At 37.8% G+C, this 20,382-nt stretch overlaps 2 protein-coding genes and 1 long non-coding RNA gene across 10 annotated transcripts in view; 2 read left to right on the plus strand and 1 right to left on the minus strand.

Moving 5' to 3' along the window:
* LOC149053037 (nuclear protein localization protein 4 homolog) overlaps positions 1–20,382 on the minus strand; it is a 281,781-nt gene that overhangs the window by 225,126 nt on the left and 36,273 nt on the right. The window lies entirely within an intron of this gene.
* Positions 1,210–6,779, plus strand: LOC149053048 (uncharacterized). Of its 4 annotated transcripts, none has more exons than XR_016188868.1 (6): positions 1,210–2,013; positions 2,657–2,683; positions 4,852–5,210; positions 5,564–5,830; positions 6,095–6,146; positions 6,599–6,779. It is a non-coding gene; the product is annotated as an uncharacterized LOC149053048 (long non-coding RNA). The 4 variants fall into 4 exon arrangements; XR_016188867.1 differs by having other exon boundaries at positions 1,239–2,013; positions 2,660–2,683; XR_016188869.1 differs by having other exon boundaries at positions 1,302–1,316.
* Positions 9,201–18,525, plus strand: LOC149053049 (microfibril-associated glycoprotein 4-like). Of its 5 annotated transcripts, none has more exons than XM_089213312.1 (6): positions 9,201–10,030; positions 11,677–11,782; positions 14,060–14,404; positions 15,116–15,230; positions 15,359–15,740; positions 17,039–18,525. In XM_089213312.1, exons 3-6 carry the CDS (start codon positions 14,072–14,074, stop codon positions 17,265–17,267), a joined length of 1,059 nt encoding a protein of 352 aa, XP_089069438.1. In that variant the 5' UTR covers positions 9,201–10,030; positions 11,677–11,782; positions 14,060–14,071; the 3' UTR covers positions 17,268–18,525. The 5 variants fall into 5 exon arrangements, with proteins under 5 accessions (XP_089069438.1, XP_089069415.1, XP_089069422.1 ...); XM_089213289.1 differs by having other exon boundaries at positions 9,203–10,030; positions 15,329–15,740; XM_089213296.1 differs by lacking the exon at positions 9,201–10,030 and having other exon boundaries at positions 11,661–11,782; positions 15,329–15,740.

Below are 20,382 nucleotides of genomic sequence, written 5' to 3' on the forward strand. Positions count from 1 at the left end.
ACACCCCTGTCATCCAGAGCACCATCCCAGCACCTTTGCCACGGACACCACTTCCGTCATCACTGTCACCACTACCACCGGTTCCACTTCCATCATCACTATTCCACTAGCGCCAGCTCTGTCGCCACTACCGCCAACATTGTCACCAGCACACAAGCTTAGTCCGTTCCGCTCCTTGCCACGAAACCTCTTCACGAAGACCCACCCGGATGGCCACTCAGAAATAGTCCCATGGCTTCAGCGTATTTCTGAACAACAAACAGCTTTGAACGAGCGGTTCGACGCGCTAATTTGAGTGCTTAGTGGTACAAACGAATCAGCCACACCCCCTGTTGAAAGCCATGAGGTCGTGGATCAACAAGAACTTCCAGCATGCACTACATCTTTGGATGAGTCAACGAACTCAACGCAGTTAGAAGTGGAAACTCGTGATGATACCCTCCTTTTATACGGTCGTGGTCGACATTGGGAAAAAAAATTGCGGTTCATCTTGTACGTCATTTCTTTTTGCCGCTCGAATTGGATGGACAAAATGTTAGGGGGGTTGGAATTAAACTTCCGCTTGATCCACTTAAAATGGAAAGGATAAGAGAGGTAATCTTTAGATTTTTTCCGTTAACGTTAACGCAACAAGAACGGGGATGATTGCCGTAAAGCTATAGACGGATACGTAATAGAAAGATTGCCGAACAGGCACGCGTAAATTAACATACTGAAATACCTCTGTTTGTTTTCAAAGTTTTTATCGTTAACATTTTATTTTGTTTGATTGTATACTGTAAATTAAGCTTAGTTATGTAAATGAAATATTTGGGTTGATGTCAAATTTTAGAGTCTGTGTTGAAAGATGTTGACATTACTGACAGACGCTTGCAAAATATGATAATGAACGGTAGTATGTCGAAGCGTTTTCGGTTTTTAGACGAATTTTCGTCTTTGACATTGCGATTTACCATGACTTGACCTATTATTATTAAAATATGATGCGCTCCGCAATCAAGCAAAACATCACGAGCGATGCGAAATGAAACTGTCTGGTATGTAAACACTGAAGCGGGCTCCGTTTGCAATGAATAAAACAGAACACAATTCTCATTCTTTAAAAAGCACATTTTCTTTCTAATCCTCACCGAAGATGATCGAGGTAGGTCAAAAGTTTCGAAGAAATCATCACCTGCGATATAAACACCACATTGTTCACATTCCGCAGCGTAAACATCTTAGGGAGCGCTGATTGCAGTGAATAAATTGAGAAGGATATTAGTGAGTATATGTTTCGTTACTCGCTCAATGAAACTCGTGTTTGGATGCCTTGGGTAAGTGACATTTTCCTTCCCAGCCGATTCATCAACAACTCAAATCAAGCAAATCTACTGCTACTGCTCGTTATTCAGAACATTTCGCGAAGAGTAACATGCGTGAGTGTAACATGATTGCTTTTTTTCATTATGTAAATTTTCCATTGTCTACTCGCCGCTTTTTCAAACCTAAAAGTCCTTTTTTTTCACACAACAACGAAATACATGGGAAAATTGTAGCACCGAATAACAAAGGCACATGAATCACGCATTTTTTCGACCGTGAGCGCAAAAAAATCGTATATACGCGTCTGACTACCCTGCGTCTGAGCGTATGAAATTTGTCTGCGCAGTTAACGTCTACGCGAGAGGTACGGTAGTAGGTTACAAGTGTTAGCTCAGTGAAACTTTTGGAAGCTTGGAGCCTAACTTGCCTGGGATCGAGGGTAGAAAAAGGCTCTGAATGGAAGTGCTTGCCGAAGCAAACTAGATTTGACTTGGACTGGAATATCAAACTGTAGAAGATTTGCAAACTTCGGTTGAACGGACAGCTGAACCACAGATCGAAGAAGGGCAACTAATCACAGTGATAAAGGGATGTGTTTGAGAGCCACATGTAAAGATAGATCAATCGGATGAGTTTGGAAATATGAGCAAGGAGGAGTGCAGTCCTAAACGACGTCGGATGTATCATGTTATCATCGGAACAGCTCAGGTCAGTACAAAGTGCAGACTGCAGACGGAGAATTTAAACTTTTTTTTAAGTCTGATACGTCTACCTTACTGATTGTCACGCAATCGCTTTTCCGCCATTATCTTTCACGATCATCTGCTCTATTGTGGAATATTCTTTTTGTATTATTTTGAGATTTATTTTCGTAGCAAAATTGAAGTGAGATCCTGGCAGTATTAAAGCTTAAATTCTTGCTGTTCCATAAGATACCGTTTTCGACGGTGGACTTGAAGTTCTCAAGCAAGACCTCGGAATCTTGAACGAACTATCCCACAACGTATTGTTATCAGTGACTTATGATTTAGAGAATTCTTGAAAGATTTTCAATAATGTTTACAAACATTATTTTTCGGGCCGTGAAAGAGAAGCTGCATCTCATATTTTCCTGAAGTATAGTAAGAGTTTCAGGGTACAGCGTAACTGTGCATGTAACTCACTCCACGTCAAATAAGTAGACTAAGTGCTTTTCTCACATGCTGATTGGCCAGTTTGCATGTGATTAAAATACTATTTACCACTGTGGCGAAAGCAAAATGGCTTCCTATTTCTCTGTGATGAAGAGGTGTATAAAGTTTGATTGAAGCATAGCAAAGTGACAACTAAGTTTGGTTTGATTGCATTTCAGCAGATACTGTCCAGAGCCATGGAGGAGGTAAGTTGGTTAGTTACTTAATTTTTCCATTCATTGCATATTTCCACCCTTTTAAGGCAAAATATCAAAGTTTCTGAATACTGTAATGAGCAATTTATTGGAAAACTAGGAAACATGTAATATATTCATGCAGTCTAAAACAGACAAAACATAAATTAGAAAGTATCAAGTAGGCAAATGTCCACTTAACTCTTCGCCTCTGCACCCTAGCCCAGCAGTAGGATAACTCTTTTTTGGGGGTATACATGATTGTATAAAAAAAAATTGATTTTTATACCCATATGTAACTAACATGTAGATGTATGTTTTACAGTTACGAGCTGAAATGGATTCATTTGAGAATGTGCTTACACTGTACATGATTGTTAAATATATGTGGCCCTCTATATGATTTAAGGGATAAAGATGATAGCATGCTCACAACATGCTTCACCTGAAAAACAAGAGAAACCGGATATAACACAGTTGTTAAGCATGCTTAAGAGCATACTTTAATGAGCTTATAAATGCTTTTGTTTCATGTAACACCCTATAAACAATTAAGAGTGCACCGTTGAACAATGAAGCATGAGCAGGCAAAGCGTGATAACCTTCAAATACAAAAGTTAGCCTGTGAGCAGACACAGCACACTAGTGTGTAACCTAGTGTGTAACCTAGTGAGTAACCTTGTGTGCAGCAAGCATGTTACCTGAACATTAAGTTAGATTGAGCAATCATTACCCAGTCAGTGTATACTACTAGGTCAATAAACCGAAGCTGGTATTACTGTTTTTTAATTATCAACTTCTGATGAGAAAAAAAAAAGTTGAAACATTTGGCCGTGAACAAGTTTCAAGAATTTAAAGCAGACACTTCTTACTTTGTTCATGTGGAGAAGTGACTTTGATGTTAGTAGCATGTTGAATAATAAAATTTAACCCACCACTAGAACAAATGATTTGTGATGATTGTGTAAACAAGTCTGAGATATTCAAAACTTGCCGCAACAGATAGCCATAAATGGCCAACAGGTTTGTGTAACAGTATATCCTGTCAGATGACCAGAGTGATTTTAAGGGATGGTAAACAAAACCAAAAGTGATAAATCATGTTGCTTTTAAGAGCCCTAAGCTATGGAACTCAAGTGGATGATAGTCATGTGCTTTAAGGTACACACTCAGTCACATGCCCTAAACTCGAATCAATGCAGTAAATAAATAACTAAAACCATTGTAATCCTCTGAATCATACAGTGTCACATATGTGCATTTACATAATTATGCAAACACGAAAGAAATCTTTCAGGCTGACTTGTCATCAGTTTTGAAACACATTTCCCCTCTGTAGTTGCAGAGTTTCCAAGTTTCCAAGTCTTGTTATTTCACATTGTTTACAGAAAAAAATAACTTAACATAACATGATTTACAATGATATAGAAAAAAAAACAAACAGAAATTAACTAGAAGAAAGAATATTTAATCGTTTACAGTGGCCAAAGAAGCCAATGAGCTTTCAAGTTGGTCACTGTCATGTGTAGATATGAGTTGGGGTTGGCCGCATGTTAAGTATAATTTAAATTAATAGTCACATTAAAGATGATATTGTTATCATAAGGGAAGAAAGACATACATAAATGCAAGGTAGAATAAAAGGAAAACTGCATATTGTGAAGCATTATCTTATATAGCTAACAATTCAACTATGTTCAGCTTTGAGTACTCAATATGAATCTTTTATACCGCTTTTTGATTAGCATGTATGGAAAATAATTGAATTAAGGTGGTACAGATTGCCAGATTTTTATTGCAGAGAATTAAAATATATACATACCATAATTAGTGTGTGCTGATGGCTTAAAGAAGTTTGATGTAAAAAGTTATGCCAAAAAAGTAGCAAGCCAGAAACCATGTTTTAATCTGAGACATCTGAAAGAACACATTTTAGAGGAAGTAGTAAATATTGATAACAGCCAAGTACCTTTCGATGCACTATATTACCAAAATATACATGTATCTGTGACATCATGGCATGATTTATAGCTTTTAAATGATAAAATGTAATGTTCTAAACATGGCAGACACAGTGCTTGTACATGTAGAAAAATGAGAGAGATCCCTAATCAGTGACCTTTGCTATTATTAGTTTTAAAAAATATTAATTTGTTCCTCTTTTTAAACTGATCATTTAGGAAAGAGTTGTGCTAACAAAATAATTAATCAGCTGCCATGCAATGGGAGATATTCCTCCAGTCAGAGATACCATCATGGCAACTGACTGGAGGTGGTGGTGGAGTTTGTGGGGAAAGGAATCATTGTCCTCACATCAGAGTTGTCCGCACAACTGGAAAAATTCCCTCATGGGGAAGTCTCTGTCCTGGTCCCTGAAGGTTCATGTAATGAAAGGGGAAAAATGTATGCCAAGGGAGAAGCAGTGTTCAATCTATTATGGAAATGGCTGATCTTCCAGTTGCTTTTGGACCAAAGATGGCTGACAAACTTTCTGCTTCCCTCTCTCATCAGAAAAAAAGAGTTTTTGAATCTACTCCAGGTATACTCAGTAACTTTGCTGATGTCATACATACCCCTTGTGATAGGAAAAGTTTCTTATATGGTCACAGGACATGACCACCCCAGCATTTTCACAAAGAGAGACTTGAAATTGTTGCTAAAGCAGTCACTAGGGTGAAGGATGGATCCTTTGAGATGATTTTTGTTAGTGCTGCTGAAGGAAAACAAAAGGGATTTGTTGAGAAATTTCATGAATGTGGTGTTCCTAAACATCAGATGATCATAATTGAAGCCCTTCAAATAATGAAGAAGAGTTGAAAAGGTGGCTCTGTGAGGCAGATCTTGCCATCATACCCTCAGGTTAACAAGAATTTGGAATGTTTGGTCTTGCAGGGTTGTAATCTGGCCTCTCTATCTTAGTATATGTACATGGTGCATCAGTACTTGGTGAAGCCTTGACACATGTTATTAGTGGTTTGTCATCCATTGTGGAGTCAGAGGATGTCAGTGAGTGGTCCAAGGCAATTAAGAAGGTCAGGGACATGGCTAGGACAGTACAGCTTAAAGAGGCTGATTTACTGCAGAAACATTGCAGTGAGAAGTACAGTTGGAAGAAACAGTGTGGAGATAGTGTTGAGGAGATGCTGAAGATGGCATCTGGTATGAATTTTTTTTTGCATGTATTGGTTATACATATAGTGGTTGTCAAAGTAAAGCAATGAACATATTCACTGCAATATAAATGTTTAAGTTGAGCTAGTGATATTTCTCATCATCATCATTGTATTTAGTTTCATCTGTTGTAGCCTTATAATGCAGAACAAATAACTCTGAAGAAGAGTAAAATTTTATGCCGTCAGGGTAGCCCATTCATCTCAAATTCCCATTCCTCTGTCTCATTTTGTCTTTTCTGTTCCTTTGCAGCTCAGCAAGACTAGACTCAGTAACATGGAATCTGAGTGAATGCATTGCTTAGGTAGTAAATCATTTCTTTTGATATTACTACAGAATATTGATAGGTTAACCAAGTGATTAAATTGTTAACCACTAATAGGTGATTACACCCATTATTTGGCTCTCCCTCATCATGTTTCTGCCTTAAAATGTTATGATTTTTTTAGGAGAAATTCCTTTTCAGTCACTCCTTGGAGTGACTTCAGTGGAGTGCTGGTAAATTATACTTTTTGAGACCTAAATGTAATTTTCAGTTATCAAATTTGATACAAACAATTAATTGGGCCTTCCCTCGTCATGTTTCTGCCTTAAAATGTTGTGATTTTGTTAGGAGAAATTCCTTTTCAGTCGCTCCTTTGAGTGACTTCAGTGGAGTGCTGGTAAATTATACTTTCTGAGACAAAAATGTAATTCCCATTGTCAAATTTGATACAAACAATTAAATCTAGTTTTGCTTTTTTTATTTCTCTGCAGCCAAACAAGACCAAACACCCTTAACCGGCATGAGAGGATGTGAAATGAACAATGATGTATTCCTTTGTTACTGTAAAGAATATGTACGCAGACCCCTGACATTTTTTACCTGTTTGCATTTGCCCAGTGCCTGGCTTATTTTTTTCACAACAATGGTTATTAAAGTTGTCAATATTTAACTAAGTTCTATTATTTCTTTGATTTTTTTACCTTTCTATTCAATAATCAGAGAGCTTTTATCAAACATGACAACCATACATATATGTTGTCTTTTCCCAAAGTGCCGTGTCCTGTTATGACCATATTTCCTAGCTGATACTCAGCATAGTTCTTGTTACTTGTCTGCATGACAGTGAAATAGAATTGTGAAGAGATTTGAAGAGTCATCAGAGAGCATACTGCTTGGATTCAAATGGAGAGACTTCACAAACTAGAATCTTTCTAAATATTTTTGAAACAGAAGTAGATTCCCTTGCAAAGAGAGGGGTGAAATGGTTGTGTACACACCCCCCCCTCTCTCTCTCTCTCTCTCTCTCTCTCTCTCTCCTGTGTTATGAACTAACCCCAACCTTAAGCCAACCCTAAGGCTGTAACATAAAACCTTCATATGCATCAAGGCAAGGCATGTCTAAGGGTAGCATTGCCCATATCATTTATGTTCATAGGAAATGGAATACTCTTCCCAATTGCAAGTTTATTACGTGCCCAAAGAGTTTCACTAGACAACACATGTTTGGGTTTTCAACCCTTGGAATGTGCTGGAACAGATTTCTAAGCAAATCTTTTGAAATCTTTAATCCTTTTAACTCCCATGAGTGACCAAGACAGAGTTCTCCTTACAATATCAATATGATATGAAGCAGACAAGTGATGAGAATAATGGGGATTATTAGTTGATCCAATACCAAATTCCCCAAGCTAACATCAGAAGAACCATATGGCAGACAGTAGGGAGAATTACTAATGATATCTTGGGAGTGAAAGTGTAAACACTGAGTGGTGGCCCCTGTGAAATGTATAGACCAGATGCTTACATGGTCAACTTGAGAATGAAGGTGAGCGGATGTCTGTAATTTTGGCATACAGTTATGGAATGAGATGAAAGAACAAGCAACTATTCCAACCTTTAATGTATTATTTAATTAATATTCTCCTCAGAGGTAAGAGTTTAAAAAAAATTCTGTATTTGACCACAGAAATCACTTACAGTAGCCTGCCTTCATATGATCTCTGTTATGATATTTCTCAAAAACATTGAGTGTATATTAAAAATATTTTACCCATCACTAAAAATTTCTTATGGCTGACAAAATGGACTGTATTTATCAAGGATATGACTGATTAGGTAAATGTGGTAAAGGTTCAGTCAACTGGCGGTAACCACTAACAAACTTAGCATAATTGCAAGGGGTAATGCCATGGAAGTTAGATCCATCAACTTATGCATAGGCACAAAAAACACTTGAGTGTCACTGGGTTGACAAAATCAAGCTCAATCTTGAAAATTGATGATTCGCATTTTCATAATCTCTCCTCTAACCACCAAAGAGCACTTATTAATTTATGATACTGACAATTAATAATATTTAACACTTTTATAGATAGACCTCAGTCAGTCCTATGCTTAAGCACAAAATATAGACACTTAACCACTCTACAATAGTAATAATATCCCCATGAGTGTTCCCACTTCTGGTGATGTACCAAATAAACCAATCACAGTCAATGCACCAGATGCCACCCGTAAAGAAAAAGAGTTACTCAGCCATCAGTAAGTAATGAAAATTTTGTTGTCACCCAAAACACATCAGGGAAGTAGCCCAGCAGTAGGCATTCTGTTAGTGGAAGTGAACAAAATAGATTGCATACCCAAGTTTTTCTAGCATCATGAACAAAGTCACGTGGAATATGAGCCTTTTTAGTCAGCTCCTCAATATAAAACAGTATTTTCACCTTGAAACACATTCTTTGTTGTCCTCAAGGTAGACCAAAACAGTTTTAAATTTATGTAATAAAATTTATCTTATGGTCCAAAAATGCTTAGGATAATATTTATAGTTATAGCAAATGTACATGTATTCAAAATGTAGTGCATATCCAGTGCTGGAGGGGTTTTCTGACATACCGATTTCTGGACAGAAATCTTGAAACAAAAACAAATGCAATAATAACCTTCCTTAAAGCTAGTTGTCTCTTGCAGCAATTCTTTCGACTGAGAAAAGAGTCGCTCTTTCTTCACGCTTGCAGCGTAACTATCACTTAAAGAAATCTGTAAAAACCTTGAGATTCTGCGGCAAATGATCCTACTTTTTTCGACGACTGTAGCACTGTTTACAAATGTAAGCAGAAACCGCGTGGACGTTGCAATTCCGTAAGCGCGATGCTAATAGAACATCGTCCTTTTCTTAATCTGTACCAAAAATCGCTCATAATCTTTTCCTATATCCTTAGAGCAAAGTATATATTTTAACTCGGACACTGAATTGCAAATTTACCCGAAAATGGGAATGAATTCACTTCAAAGTTGTTGTATATATCGGTAACACGCCAGCACGTGCCACTTTAGTTTGCTTAGATTAGAGTGACGTCACAGAACACGATTAGTGTCAGGTTTGCGTAGACGTTCCGGCCTCGCTTCCGTTTCACCTTGTGGGGGAGGGTACGGCTACACGTGGGCTATTTTGACAGCTTGGTCCCAGGATCGAAATCCCGAGTACTGCTGACCAGTAAGGTAGCGGCGCACAGAAAATGAGCCATGCAATCGTACCAAGTAACCAGGAAGTAACAATAAGCAAGTAAAGTTGCGAGTGCTTCATTTGTCACCTAAGAAATGCCGCACAATCGCTACAACAACAAGTCCCTTCTTTGGAGCATGAGGTCACAATTCAAGCCTCGTCGGGAAGTTCTATATTTACTCTTTGAGCACTTTCTCCATCTGGGGTAGGGATGGACGCAGGAAACTGTCAGAAGGACCTTAAGAAATTTTCCAAAGAAGAAGGGAAGAAGGGGGGGGGGGGGTAACCCTGCCCTGTGCTTTACTGGGTTAGTGGCACTGAGACCATGGAAAGCTCCGGTCGGATCAGCCTTATAGCTTCTACATGAAATCTGACATACCCTTTAACATCGTTTTATTCATCAAGTGACGGTTCAGCCGAAAGTTATGATATACTTCTATTTGCCCTAAACTTATTGTGGTTTATTCTATCTTAACTTACGAGTGATTTGTTGAATCTGTGAACATACAAGTTTTTCTAATTTCGCCCATTTAAGGTAATCCGGATTCCGGAATCCAGGAAATTTTTGTTTGTGGAATTCGGAATACTGGGCTCTGGAATCCAGAATCCAGCTTTTGGAATCCGGGACCCCGCTAAAAAGGGAATCCAGAATCCACTTGCTGAAGCACAAGAAAAAGCAAAAGGCGGAGAGGGAATGGTAAGTGTAACATTGTAATGATTCAATTGATTTTCTGTTCCATTTTAAACTAACTTAACCTCCAGCGAAACTTACAAAACATATCAAAATCATGGGGTACAAATAGTCTTAACATGAATGTAGTGACCACGCCCACTTCAACACCCCACTCAAATCGAGTGTAATTTTCGAATGTTTTACCATCGTGCGGATTCTCTACGGAAAAAGCACTCAATGTACCTCTGAAATATTAAACTATAATATTGTGGCTTTCTATTTCGCTAATTTTCTAACTTGAAGATAAAGTTTTTTCCTCGTCATTTTTACCTTTTCTCCGAGCGGTTGCGTGAAATTAACAAGGCGTTTTTGATCAAAACACGACCGAGCGAAGGGTCTCGGGCGATATCTCTTTTACGCAGGCGCAAATTTAAAATTTACCGCCAGAATCAAAAAGAGGAACAAATTTCCTTTGTTTTGATATGTAAAGTGTCGAACAAAAAGCAGATTTACCTTCGTCAAATGGCGTTTCAAAACAGCTGTATCTTCCTCCTTTTGATATTTCCTGTTTTGTAAGCGTGAAAGCAGTAGGAGAGGGATCGGGAAACTCAGAAAGCGCTTCGGGAATTAATCTGCCATCGTTTACTTACAAGATAAACAAGTAAGATTTGTGAAGTTCGTTGAAGTATGAAGTCTAAATAATTGCCTTTTTAAAGCTTGTTTGCTGGATTTTTCGTAAACTTCCCTGATTAATTTTTCGTTTCAGCTTACTAGTCTATACTATTTCAAAGCAATGTCAAGACGAAGACGGAGAACCATGAGTCGGTCCTAAAAGAAGTTGAAAGACTCGAAAAACGCTTTGCTAAACTTGAGAATACCCGGCCAATTGTTTGCATCTCATGGAACAACAATGTATTATGCCTCGTTCAATGATGAAACGCAACAAACGCATACTTTTTAGCATGACTCGCTTGTTAGCAGTGCTTTAGGCCTTTTGTCGTTTTGAGATCAGTTACGCTGGAGGCTTGAATAAACTCTGCTTGTTAAATATTTTATTATGCTACCTGGCACTGGTCATGAAAATCGCTTACTTGGCACAAAATTTCGCCCGAATCGTGATTCACACTTAAACACACACTTTTTCAACTTGAGAATACCTGGCCAATTGTTTGCATCTCATTGAACAACAATGTATTATGCCTCGTTAAATGCTGGAACGCAGCGAACGCACAGCATGACTAGTGTAAATGAAGATCTTTCGCGATTTTTCAAAGGTGTAAGTATAGTTGAATTGGTTTAACACTGTTTAATGCGCAATCTCGTCGAACATCATCGCCAATTACGTCTAGGAAAACAAGCTTTTCTGTCCGCGATTTACTCGGGGTGTTATTAAAATTTTATTCCAGTTTAAATTTATGCCTCAATACCATGGTTTTTGTTTAAAAGTAAAGTTTAAAAAGTAATTTGAGATGATAGGGAAATATTTTCGAGCTGTTTTCTTGGCAGTTCTAAGTCAATTTTATATTTAAAAAAATTGGCCATCTTTTCCAAGTCGGAACAATGTTATGCTGTACCAGAAAAACCTTTTAGTCCAACAGTTATTTAGAAATTAAAAATGATATGCAATGATTTGAACTATTAGTTCTTTGTTCCTGTTAAATCACTTGAAGAACCTCTAGGAACCTGTATGAAAGAAATGCGGCCTGGCCTCTTCAGAGTTGCTAAAAGATGTGGAATGAATGGACATTGGACTTAAGAGACGGACAGTCTCAACAGGTATTCCTACAACAAAAATTTATCCCTTAATTTGCTGTTATACATTTCAAATGTCATAATTTCAAGTTTCATAATTATCAAATGTTTTTATGGAAATATAAATAGACAAACATGCATTCACAAACATGTCCTTCAATAGCGAAATCCGCCATTGAAGTCATTCCTAGAAAACGAAATGTGAAAATTAGGGGCAAACCAGAGACAAAAATCTGGAATCTTTGGTGTTTTAGATTCCGGAATCTGCAGTGGTAGAATCCGGAATCCAGCACCTGGAATCCGGAATCCACAACGTGGAATCCAGAATCTAAAACTGTCCTGGATTACCTTTCATGGGGCGACTAATCGTTTTTCTCCGAATGTGAACAGAGTTTCGTGAGACTTAGTGGTGTATGAACGCTGTTCTTCTACGAGGACGTGAATTCAGGCAAAAGATTCAGTAATCTTTTTTTCTTTTGTCGGTGACACGGAGAAGAGAGGGTCGCGGAAGTGGTTTTTCTCGTGAATCTAATTGTGCACACTACTTGCTTATTCCATCTCCTGCTTCTACTATATCCTAATCATATAGACGATATTATGTTTATGATTATGTTTGTTATGTTGCTGTGGAAATTAATCGCGATTCGCCATTTTCACTGAAACATACAGTTCCTCCTTAACATTTCCCATGTGAGTAACTGATCCAGCGAATTGGCGAAGAGGATCGTCAGACTTCAAGTTTGATCGCAGACTATAAGCACAGCCCCAAGAAAAATAGTTTCTAGGCCTAAATTTTGCACTCACGACTTTAATTGAGCTTTTAATTTTTTCTGACTGAGTCGTCTATTGAATATTTCTTTCTGTCTTTTAGTTCTATGAACACTCTTAGACCTGACGAGTTTTTTATCCACTTTGTTGGGATTTAAAATAATTTCCGTCGTGAAAGGAGTGACTGGCAAATAACACTAAACTTAAGAAAAAAATTATAAACAGCTGGTGTCCTCATTTCTGCCACGAGGGACAAACAATTAAGCATCACTTGTCTGCAACATGATACAACTTGAGGAAGAAACTTGAGAGAGTTAATTAGTCAAGAAAACAAGAGTGAAAATATAATTTATTTGTGAAGATTGTCAGCTACATATTTATCTATGTCCATTAAGTTCGCTAAGGTTGAATAATGAGCTATTTACAGGGCAAAACTAGGCTTCGAAAGTTGCATCATGAGACTTTCAAGGATTCTGGGCTGATAAAATGACTTTTCCCTGTAGATCATGCCCCAGTTGAAAGAATGCGAACGATTCCCTCGAGGGTGGCATGTAGGTTCCAAATCATTCGACGTGTTTGTCAATGACGTATCCTCGCTTTTCAAAAAAGTAAATGTGGAGGACACCATTGACAACATCACTAAATGAATTTACACGTACAACAAATTACCTAAACTCAGCTCAACTTCTTTTCAAACGTGCTCTCTGCCACTTCCCTAAAAAACTCGTCACGAAACTCCTCTCATCGGGAATTACTTGGGAATATAAAATATCATCAATTTGGCGGATGGTGCTTAGTTACCCTGATGATAACCTTGTGTCGAAAACGTTTGGTTTATATTTTCTCCTGATAAATGGCTCATATTCCTCTTTATTTTTTATCATTCTATGTTGTAATTAAGCATACTGCTCGAGGGCTAAGGGAAAGAAACAATCAAAAGCCTCAGGGAAATTTTGGAACACAATTGCCCGTAATTATAAAATCAATGGACTAATTTAATAGGCCTGAAATTTGAAACTTGCTTAAAAGCATTCGACAATTTATGTTGTACGCACCGACTCAGGTGTTCTGAAATTGAACACGAACCATTAGATTGTCATCCTTATTTAAACAATTGAAAGATGCTATTAAATTTTGATGAGGAAAGAGTCATAGAGGCTGAAAATTAATCAATTATAGATACTAGAATGCAAGTATCTATGACTAAAGAAAATTAAAACGTCTTTTCACCAAGTCCTTTCCTTTATGCTCTCTGTAAGAGAAAAAGACGATTTAACCATCAGTCCTCGCGAAGAATAGTCACGGTGAGAAAAAAGGAAAAAAAGGAAAAAAAGGAAAACACTGCAACCTAATGCAGTTGGAAGGAAACTTAAAACCTGTTTAGCAACAGGCCTATGTTGAAGGTCACCTAACAAAACATATCGTATGGCTTATACTGTTTTCATTCTCGCAATTTTCTAGCACCTGCCTATCTAGTTAGGAAGTAGAAATGAAATAAACATTTATTCTTTTTCATCATATTCTTTCTGACAGTGAAGACTAAAGATGCATCTCAGCATCATATTTCTTCTTTGCGCCGCCGCTTATGCCGTTGACTACGGCATAAACCGTATTCCAGGGCCAAATCTCAAAGCTGTTAACTTTGCCAAAAAGATAAAGAGACAAAAGCTGAACGGAAGCCTGATAAGAGATATAGAAGTGGATTCGGAAAGTTCCTGTCAGTTTGAGTGTGTGTATGAAGAGCGATGTCAGTCTTACAACTTTGGAACCATAAAGGGCGACTCAAACAAATTCAAGTGTCAACTAAGCGACTCTGATCGATTTGCTGGATTTGCTAACTTTATTGAGGATAAAGATTTCATTTACAGGGGAATAAAGGTAAGCTAAATCTGTTTAGTGCATCAACAATGACTTCTGTTGTGGATCAGAATTAAAATCTTGATTAACTTTGAACTATTTAAGCTTTCATTTCTTCTTTTACCTCCTTATCTGCTTAAGAAGATCTGTAAATAATCTTGATAGAAATTTTCCGGCTGTTGACGTTAGGGGAAGGGGGCTCCACTCACGAAAACGGCTAGATTTTTCGCGAAAAATGTTTCGATTTGTTTTATGTATAAAGCCTTCATTCTTTCTTTTCTTTCAAGTAAATCTTCCATGTCAACTAGTCGCATTTTGCTATCCAACAAGAAAGGATGTGTATTCTGTTGCGCTTCGTAATAAAATTGTCGCATACTGTAGCAAGACTTGGTTTACTTAGACGGAGCGTAAGGAGACCCACTCATGGCTATAACCATCGTCAATGATGATAAAAAGATACTGATAAAAGTAATGATTATGACATTGATGATAAAAATAAAAACAACCATTGATTATGATATCATCATCGTCATCATCATTATTATCATGGTGGTAAATTCATACCCGAGGTCTCTATTTCCCTAAGAACGAGGCTTGTGTATGGTCTCGTAGACTTTGTTTATCTCCCAACCTATCAAAGGTTTTCTGTTGCACGTAACAGGGTGCGAAAGAAAGAAACTCCTTTGACTTACAGATGTTTAGGAAGTTACTCGACACAACTTTTTTCTCTAGAGCGCGTGTGAAGAAGACAGTTTCCGATGTGGTGATCACAGTATATGCGTTCCCAACTATCAAGATGACAGCATTCGATGCCAGTGTAAGCATGGCTTCACAGGAAAACCTTGCGGTAGGTATATTTCGCTTTGTTTAGGTATAGAAAAAGCCTCAATTGTCATATAAAGAAGTGATTTCGAATAGGTTCTTTATTTCCTCGCAAATTAATAGAACCGAGAAGCTGCTCTCAATTATTTCAAGATGGTTTCAATTCCAGTGGCGTATACACCATCAATCCAGATGGCGGCAAACCAATCCAAGTGTTATGTGACATGATCACAGACGGTGGAGGCTGGACCGTTTTTCAGAAACGCTTGGACGGCTCTGTTGACTTCTATCTTAAATGGCAATCCTACAAAAACGGCTTCGGAGATCTGAGCGGAGAGTTCTGGCTTGGAAACGACAATCTTCACCGTTTAACAGCCGCTGATCATGTCATGTTGAGAGTTGACCTGGAAGACTTTGAAGGGAACATCACATATGCTGAGTACACGGATTTTGGTGTGGCAGACGAAGCTGATAAGTACCGGCTTTTGATTGGAGGATACAAGGGCACCGCTGGTGACTCTATGACGGTACATAAGTAAGTAAGGAATTCAGGTTGACTGAGACAGAATCCATTTCCAGCCGCGGGAAACATGTTTCGAATAGGGATGTAGCTTTAGAAATTGATTTCGAAAGGAAATAATCATGAACGGCTTATCACATCTAGTTTGAATTTTGTGTGTAAAGAGAAACATTTCCAGATAAAACAAAGGAAAACGTATGGCTTTGATGTTTATTTTGAAAGTTTAATGTTTTATTGGTCTCCATCTTCGTTTAATTTTTTAATCGTCACAATCACAATCATAAAGGGGCATAACTAAAATTGTTCCGAAAAAATCAAAGGACAAATTTGTCATGTAAAATGTTTGCTTCGTCTGTTGCATCCCCATCAAAAAAATTTGAAAGCCGTCCAAAATTCCGTCAGTGCCTGATGTGTTCATAAGACTGGCCAGCCAAGTTTTCCAAAGGATTAAACCTCCAATTTCTAGGATTCGTACAAGTCGTTTCAAAAATTTCAATCCCCGTGTTTTGGAACAAAAGATAACTATTGCCTTCTTACTATACTGCTTTCAGTTCAATTACACGCTGATCGTAGCTTTTACGACAAATAATCGACAAGTTTCTCACGGTTTTGTTTATTAAGTCGATTTTGTTCAGTTTTTACCCGGGACAAATGTTGTCGGCGGTGCATTTGAAGATTTGCCCGCCTCGAACAAAATTTTTCAAGTCGCGACAAACAATCTGCACTTGTAAAATGTTGATGTTGACAGGAAACAACTTATTCGCTAGTGCGGAAAGGACCTAACTTTATATATTCAAGAAATTGATAAACCAAAAGACTTTCGGGAGCCTCAAACAAACTACATCAACATACACCTCCAGTAATATGTGAGACTTCAGTAAGATTGAGATCTCAACAGTTTTTCAAGGTTCCGATCTGATAAGTCACGTGACTTGATTACGTAATCCGATAACCCAGACTACCAAGAATGTGCCGCCTTTGCTTTAACACCCGCAAACGGATAAACGTTCAAAGCTTCTTGAAAAAGGACGATAAACCGTAGGCCCCATCTCCCGCATCTTCTCTTTACTGGTCAGTAGGGGATGTTAAAGAACCTAAGTACTTTTCGCAAAGAGAAGGGAACGAAGCTCCCGGTATTGGGTTAGGCCTGGCCTATTTGTTATTAGTTTGTATAGGCTACCATCCAAACCAGCTTTAAAGCTGAACTTGATCAGCCTGTATAAATATCGTGAATAAATAAATAAGTAACTAATGCTTTTTATGTGTCTAAACAAGTTGAAAACAAGCTTACATGAAATTTGATTTCATTTCAGCAATATGAGGTTTTCTACGAATGATCAAGACAATGACGGAGGTAACGGCCACTGCTCCCAACTCTACAAGGGAGCCTGGTGGTACCAAAACTGCCATAACTCCAATCTGAATGGATTGTACCTCAATGGCTCCCATGAGTCTCGTGCTGATGGGGTTAACTGGCTTTCTTTTAGGGGCTATCATTACTCACTAAAACGCACCGAGATGAAAGTGAGAACCAAAGTATAAGAAAATGTCTATTCCAGGATAACGCGTCGATCAAATCGAGGCTTCAACAACCCCCCTCCCCCCCCCCCCCAGGCAACACTCGGGCATTTGACTGTCGTTCTCTCAAAAGGGTGGGGAACTTGAACCTTTCCTGGGTGGGGTGGGCAATTTGTCTGAACCTGCAAAGTCCTTCCAGCGGAATACACGTGTTTTATGTCTTAGTATGGAGCTGTTAAAAGGTAAAGAGTTCACTTTCGCAAAAAGATGGCTACGAGGGAAAGGTCTACAAGAAAGTTACAGTCACTGATCTTGCTTCTTACAAAAAATTGTGTTTGAGCACAATTTTGGCCCCGGAGGACGGGGATTTGAACGAGCCAGTCTTTAAAAGTTCAAATGCCCGGGGAGTTTTGGGGGGGAGGGGGTGGGGGGGATGTTGAAGCTTTTGAATTGATTGACGCTTAACCGACAAGAAAACGATTTGAAATGAAGCTCGCGCTAAACCTAAGTCAGCAAGTTGATATGTATATATGATGACACTACTAAATTGAATTTTGTTAGTAGCTTCAATGCAATTTTTAGCATCGAATTTAGTATTTAGGTGGAGCTTATAGTAAACAATGCCATATTTTTTTTCAAAATAAAAACTGTCTGTTGCATCCATGTTTTGTTATTTAACAAAGTTTATGAAGCTTTTGACCTACTTTGAGTGCAATAGAAAGTATCTATTTCACTTGTATAGTCCTCACAGTTACTTACTGCGATTTACTATGGGGCACATGCTCCCCATCATCAACGCTAGAGCTCGAGTATATACATGTATGTGCTGCTAAAGTCATACATAGACTGCCTTGGGACACTCAGGATGTTCTATCCTTGACTGTGTGGGATTCATATTTAAATATGTATGAAACTGGGTGGCAGATGATATTCTGTCTTTTTAATTAGATCTAGAGTAGCAGTTCTAATTATAATTTATGCAACTCCCCAAGTTTTAAATTACCACATCTTAACATAGATTTAGGGAGAGCCTCTCTAAGATGAAGAGGGCTTTTAGCCTAGAATATAACCGTCAACATGTTATTTCAGAAGGAAGCCTTTACAAACTCGAATAAATAACAAGATTACTTTTATTATTGACTAACATTTGCAAACATTTTTATTTACACTTAGAACTTTAGATTAATAGTGTATTGTTGTATGTCGTACATGCAAGTCCATATCAGCTCTGTTGCTTTTAACTTTTTAACTTACGGTGAATAAAGTATTAATTGAAGTTCATTGATTTATTGATTAACCAATTCATAAACGAAAGTTAGCCTTACTTAGGTCGATAACGTTTTCTGAGTAACCAAGTCACCAATAACATTCCGTAATAGGACATTTTTAGGGGCACACGAGATTTAAAAGGAAAAACTAAAGGCATGTAATGAACTCCGTTCTCTTGAAGAAGCTTTTGTGTGTTCCCTAATCTATCCGAAAACCCTCCTACTTTGTTTTGGTTTGTTTTGTTTTTTAGTTTCTTATTTTTTAGGGACTTTTTTGGTGAAGTTTTCTTCCAAGTGGATGCATTCGTTTTCATGGAATAAAAGCAGCTAGCGTCCGCTCCACTGTAAATCTTGCATGGGCTCATCATACTATAGGTTGCCTAAATTTCAGTCTCATTCAAGTTAAAACGCTTCGAAATATAATAGACAGCGCTGTCCCCCGAAATCCTGTTACTCTGTTTTTAACAGAGTAACAGAATAAGCACCTCCTAAAAAGGGGAAGAATCTATTTAAAAGCAAATTAGTTTTGGCATATATTCGAATTCGAAGTAGCTCATTTCCGTTTGCGCTAACAACCATACTAGAAACTAATCTCTAAATTACTGCAGTTGAGTGACGCGTATGCAGTTTAAAGCCAATCCCGAATTCAAAGCACTTCCTTTGATATAATACTCATACATGTGCACCGGAAAATAAACATGAGCAATCATTCAACTACTTGTTGGATATCAACAGTCAACTTATCCAACATCTGCCTATTAAAACGGTGTACGACGATATTCTAAGTAAACTTTAACAACTTCAAAAACAAAATACCAATCAAATTGAATTATCACAAGTTCAAATTAGTTCAACAGATCCCGTAATGTTATTCTTCAACAATATGCAAATTTTGGCTTCCCATCCTTGCTTCCGAATCTGCTGAGCTGCAACGTCTGCTCGGATGGAGAAGCTTTCGAAGTTACTTATTATTTCTGAATGAAAATTGTAAAATAATATTATTTCCCTTCCCCTATTAAAGACTGGTCTCCATGAGGTTCTCTTACGGACAAAATATCGAACATAGATACATTAATGTCTTATTCAATTGCGTTATTGTTATGCGTTATAATACAAATCTTAAAATAAAATAAATCAATTTTACCCAGAACACATCGATTTTGGATGTCATACATCGATGTTGTGCAGCATACATCGCTTTCCTGACTCATTCACGCGTGACCTTATTTAACTAAAAGATGTTCAATAAAACTAAAAGATGAGGGAGCGGAAATAGAAATGACCGGAAGTCAGATTAAACAAGAGGCCCCGGGAACTAGCACTTTAAAAATGGCGGAAATAGAGGCAAATGAATTTCCGCGAAATTTATTTGTGGATCTATGAATTAAACAAGGATTTGAAATTGTTTTCTCGATTTGACAACCTTTTCAAAAGCGATTTGTCTAAAAGATAGCGATTCTGAATATTTTTTCGGATTTGCAAAATATTTTTGGATTGTCCCTTTTCGGCTTCCATAGTGGGCCGTTTACTACACCATCGTCCTTAAACGATCGTCTTTCAACTGTGGCTAGGAAAGGTTTAGTTGGCAGACCAAGGCTACAGATCTTACAGCAATGACACAGGTTTTCGTTGGGCTGATATCTGAAGAATTCTTGGATGAGAGTATTGCTTATCGCAAAATTGGTTTTGGCAAGATATAGACATGAAAGGATGATCCCTCCTTATCTTACTTTCAGTTAACAGTTGTGTTATTCTTAGGCCCACAAACCATTTTTATTCATAATTTTTCATAGGACGTAAAAAAAAACACACATAGAATCATTATCACTAAGAGGTTGAATACGGGAGGGCGTGACTTGAGGTTTTAAGGC

Source organism: Pocillopora damicornis, chromosome 1 (genome assembly GCF_964200805.1).
Source record: "Pocillopora damicornis chromosome 1, jaPocDami1.2, whole genome shotgun sequence".
Taxonomy (NCBI): Eukaryota; Metazoa; Cnidaria; class Anthozoa; order Scleractinia; family Pocilloporidae; genus Pocillopora; species Pocillopora damicornis.

Bases quoted from the DNA above. Each gene is read 5' to 3' on its own strand.
- LOC149053049 (XM_089213289.1), top strand. From the start codon at position 14,072: ATGCATCTCAGCATCATATTTCTTCTTTGCGCCGCCGCTTATGCCGTT. The intron at 14,405-15,115 runs GTAAGCTAAATC...TTTTTTCTCTAG, and splicing joins TCATTTACAGGGGAATAAAG to AGCGCGTGTGAAGAAGACAG. The intron at 15,741-17,038 runs GTAAGTAAGGAA...ATTTCATTTCAG, and splicing joins GACTCTATGACGGTACATAA to CAATATGAGGTTTTCTACGA.